The following is a 4,446-nucleotide window of genomic DNA, read 5'->3' on the forward strand; positions in this document are numbered from 1 at the left end:
TTAGAAGAATCGCCTGTAAGCGTAGGGGGAAGCGTATCCGTAGGCACCGTACCCGGCGAAGCCTGTGTATCCGTATGGGTTGTATCCATTGTATCCGTACGCAGGGGCGGCGTAAGCGAACGGAGCAGCGGCGATCAGGGCGGGGTCTTTCCTCACAACAGCGTTGAAGCCCTGGGCGCCGGCAGCGTAGTCCACAGTTCTGCGGGTTCCATCGGACTCCAGAAGAGAGTATTGCCCTTGGACGTTATCACCGACACGTCTCTCTATCTGGTTCTTGTAGTCACCAGTGTAAGGATCCGCAACTCCATAAGAGAAGGCGGAATAATCAGAAGCACTGACTGCAGCCACGAGGGCGAACATGACTACAAACTGAAAGGGATGACCAATGTTATTACAGTGCTACTGAAACCGCTGTACCGCTTCTATAAGCGACGTAGCTGAGGAGAAACAGCCTTAAGCGTTGACGGCGAATTGATGGAACAAAGTGACCGATGGTCTCTCCATCTCGCCACGTGCATACTGGTGGCTCAGTACAGCGGTTTCAATATCACTATATACTAAACAAGGCACTGTGATTCCAATAATTTTTAACACTGTGATATCAACAAAAACATATTTCAAAACCAGTGCCTTTCGCTAAAAAGATCTCAATTTAATACTAGTTTCAAATCTAGCTGGATACTTCTAGCTACTCTTGATTTGTCTTGACAATAAGTTATAGTTGAAGGAAAATATACATTTTTTCTGTTATTTAATTATATTTCCAATAATTAAAAAATTAATCGCAATAACTTTAAATTGTTTTCTTTTACTTATTGCATAATATTATAAATATGTTGTAGAAATAACATTATAAGGTATTATTTTTAACTTACCTTTCCGATCATTTTAACGAAAGTGTTAAGCTGTGGATGCGTCGAAAGCTTCTGTAAATCTGATGCTTTTCTTAGCCATCCACGGATATTTATATCGATGTTTTATAAGTAATTCGTGTGTAATAATCCAATAAAACTATTTCGTTCAAGGCAGGAAACGAATAAATGTCAATATGAAATTAAACTTACACTCTTAAAACAAAATGTGTTCTACATAATTTTACCGACGTTGAAACAATCCGTGTATAATTTTTTTTTTAATGATGTAGTATTTAAAAGGTCAACTGGCAGAGAATGCATTCGGCATTAAGTTCGCCTAATAAGTGAATAAGAAAACATTTGTCAATTATTAATAAATTTTTGTGAAAATAATCACAAAAAAACCGACTGAGCTTATAGATCGCTCATCTTAAATCAAGGACCGCTTGGAACCCTCGTAGCTATATCAAGTACAGAGATTTTCATTTTAGAGTTCAATTTTATTCCAGTTTAAATATCATAAACAAACTATTCTTTATTCGTATAGGCTAGTTCAAACACTTTCGAATCGTCAGTCAACAAAAAATGTCCGCATTGTTGTCTCTACAGGATTCATTTCAACTGTCAATAGAAGCGCAAAATGAGACATCACGCCTTGTGCAAAATATACATAAAATCTTTATTAAAACTAAACAAGTGAGTAACTAGTTGATTTTAATGACTGTCATCTTTCTCTATCATTTCAGCAGTCTACTGTTGGATGTAGCCTTATCAGTTTTCCTCTAGATGTCTCTAAATGTAAATTTTTGGTTTCCCAAGTTTGATTTTTATATTTTAAATACCATTTAATAAATGATTAACTTACTTTTATGTAGCTACTCTTTTGTCAGCTTATTTTCTTGTCCCGATATACTTAAATCAATCACAAATAAGGTTTAGTAAAATTTTAACTACTTTGACCATTATCATTTATATACTTACAACGTAAATTCGAATTAACAGAGAATTTTTCGAAAATTATTATACAAACAACCATTTTACTTAAACTAAATGGAGAATAGTTGAAAACTATTGACTTTTGAAATTTTACATGCATTAGCGTTTATGTAACGCTAAACGTTTGGCGCCTTAAATTGAAATAAATTAGAAAAATATTTAGTCATCATTATACTTATAATACATGTATTTATCTATCGTATATTAAATTAATAATGTAGAAAAACAATTCTTACATTTAGTTTTGTCTAAACACTTATATTATTTTATTTGACATCGTTGTATTTCATCCCTATTAATTAATGCGTCTATAAAATTGTATCTTATGAGCTAATAACTGCTTGCATTTGATTTTCTTTTTTATTTTGTTAATTTTATATACTGCATTAACTTATTCTACTTGTTTTCAGCCGATAGACGCTTAATCCAAGGTATAGGCTTCCACCGAAGATCGCCGTGATGACCCGACTTGCACTGCCCACAGCTTACTATTTCATCTGTCCACCTAGTGGGCGGCCTTCCCACGTAAGAAAAGGACCAATATTTAGCCACTTCCGCACATGCAGTGGTAGCCCGCTGATAAATGCGTATGCGGCAAACAATGCGAATCACACAACCGCCACCTGCAAATTACTCAACACGTGTTTCACCCCTCCACGGCATCTTCAGGAGTTATGTTACACCGGTTAGTGCCAAACACAGAGTCTAATCGCACGCAGAGTCTAAGCTCTGGACTGGACTTCCGCGAGGTAACGCCTGATTCCATTAAATACTTCCCACGCTGCGCTTCTACCGGCTCGAGAATCTATCTAATGGATAGTTAACTTTTTTTTCTGACTATTGACATGTCAATCTTTTACAATTTTTATAGGATATGTAAATTACAAAATTGTACATTTATGATACCAACATCTGAACTGTGTACTATTTTTATTTGGCCTTATTCTATTCATGTTTTGTTTTTATTGATTAGTCTATCTACAAGTTTTCCGAAAATAGTAATTGATATAATACTTCAAATGATAATAGGACCGGATTAATTGCGATTCAAATAATATTATATTTCAAAATCGGAGACAAAATTCGTCAGTTCGTCAGTTTGTTATGCGCCACCTACAGAGAAGAAGTAACAAAAAAACTCAGTGTGGTTTTTAATATTATTTTAAATATTGTATCAATATATTGTTGTAATTAATATATATATATATATATATATATATATATATATATATATATATATATATATATATATATATATATATATATATATATGTATATATATATATTATATTAATTACAACAATTCATTTCAAAACATATTTATCCCGTACATACTCTGAAATAGGATAACGAGCCTTGTGGCAGCGCATGTGCTTAATGAATTTCTTGAATTGACTAAGGGATAAAATTAATGCGGCGCTATATAGTTTATCATAGAATCATGTATATAGTTCAATAAATAAGTATGATATTTAATATTAGTTTTAGCGAATTTGCTTTGCTGAAACTTATATTAAAGTTTAATTTTGTACCTTTCGAAGCAAATATAATAGAGGAGAACACTGTAAAAGGTTTCATAAAATGAGAAAGATAATCAAGCATCTAACTGGAAAGGCGGCCCTGAATCTATTCAAGCAGCATGCCCTTTAATCTCGAAGAAGCCACTTCGTGTCAACCCCTGTCGTATATTTGTTTACGAACTACTCTCCACGTACATTATATGCAAGCCCGGGACTTGGAATCTAATAAAAGATTTCAATGTTCCCTTTATAGGGTAAAGTCATATTGTTTGCTTCTTTGCGGAATGTTTTATTGGCGTGTATTCGTTTACTGTTTTATTACTTGCGTAGGAAATTTGGGTCGTATTTCCTTACTTTAATCCAGACATACATTGTGAACTGCAGTTATGTCGATACCTTTAACAAAACAAATATTCTGAAGTAGCAATTTGTAGGTCACATCGCTAGTATCAGCGTCGATAGTTAGGGCAGAAAGATTCTCGAGTGGTGACTAGAAGCCCGTAGATGCGACGTTTCTACATGACCTAGACCTAGATGACCACCACTAGATGAACCGACGACGTGGTCATGATCGCTGAAAGTCGCTGGATGCGGACAGCGCAAGACATTGTACCGATCTATGAGAGAGACTTATACTGGGTTTCTATCGTCTGTCATGATGAACATCACTAATTTGATTGGCAAGACGTGAAAATAATTTTCAACAATATTAGCAAAATGAAAATGCGAATGTGTTTATTGACAGGTGGTGATGTTTTCGAGATTACACTTAGTAAGGTTTAGGATGCATTGGGCGCAAGCTAATTCATGGAGTATCCATACTCTCTACAAATACGGTAGAGTAATTAATGCATCACCCAGAGTTGAGGCTTCGAATAGTGTTCTCAAGTTTATTTGTTACAAAGTGTAGGCTAAGCGTCTTTAAGGCTCTGCCATCTCATACACATTAAAACAGTAAATTCCAATGGGCATAGGTGTTGAGGCATTATGAGTAAATTATGTACCAAAAAATATTCAAGAATATAAATATATTTGATAATTCATATATTTACAAAATAGTAAAGGTTGAGGGTTGT

The 4,446-nt window shown here is 34.5% G+C and overlaps 1 protein-coding gene across 1 annotated transcript; it reads right to left on the minus strand.

Annotated features, from left to right (window-relative positions):
* On the minus strand, positions 1-887 carry LOC137921968 (larval/pupal rigid cuticle protein 66-like). Its single transcript, XM_068764776.1, has 2 exons — positions 876-887; positions 1-369 (listed from the first exon to the last, which is right to left on the minus strand). The coding sequence occupies exons 1-2, from the start codon at positions 885-887 to the stop codon at positions 1-3; spliced, it is 381 nt and encodes a 126-aa protein (XP_068620877.1).
* Between the last annotated feature and the right edge of the window lie 3,559 nt (positions 888-4,446).

This window comes from Battus philenor, unplaced genomic scaffold (assembly GCF_028537555.1).
Source record: "Battus philenor isolate CCGP_79_NKW_IND1 unplaced genomic scaffold, ilBatPhil1.0.hap1 SCAF_2, whole genome shotgun sequence".
Lineage (NCBI taxonomy): Eukaryota > Metazoa > Arthropoda > Insecta > Lepidoptera > Papilionidae > Battus > Battus philenor.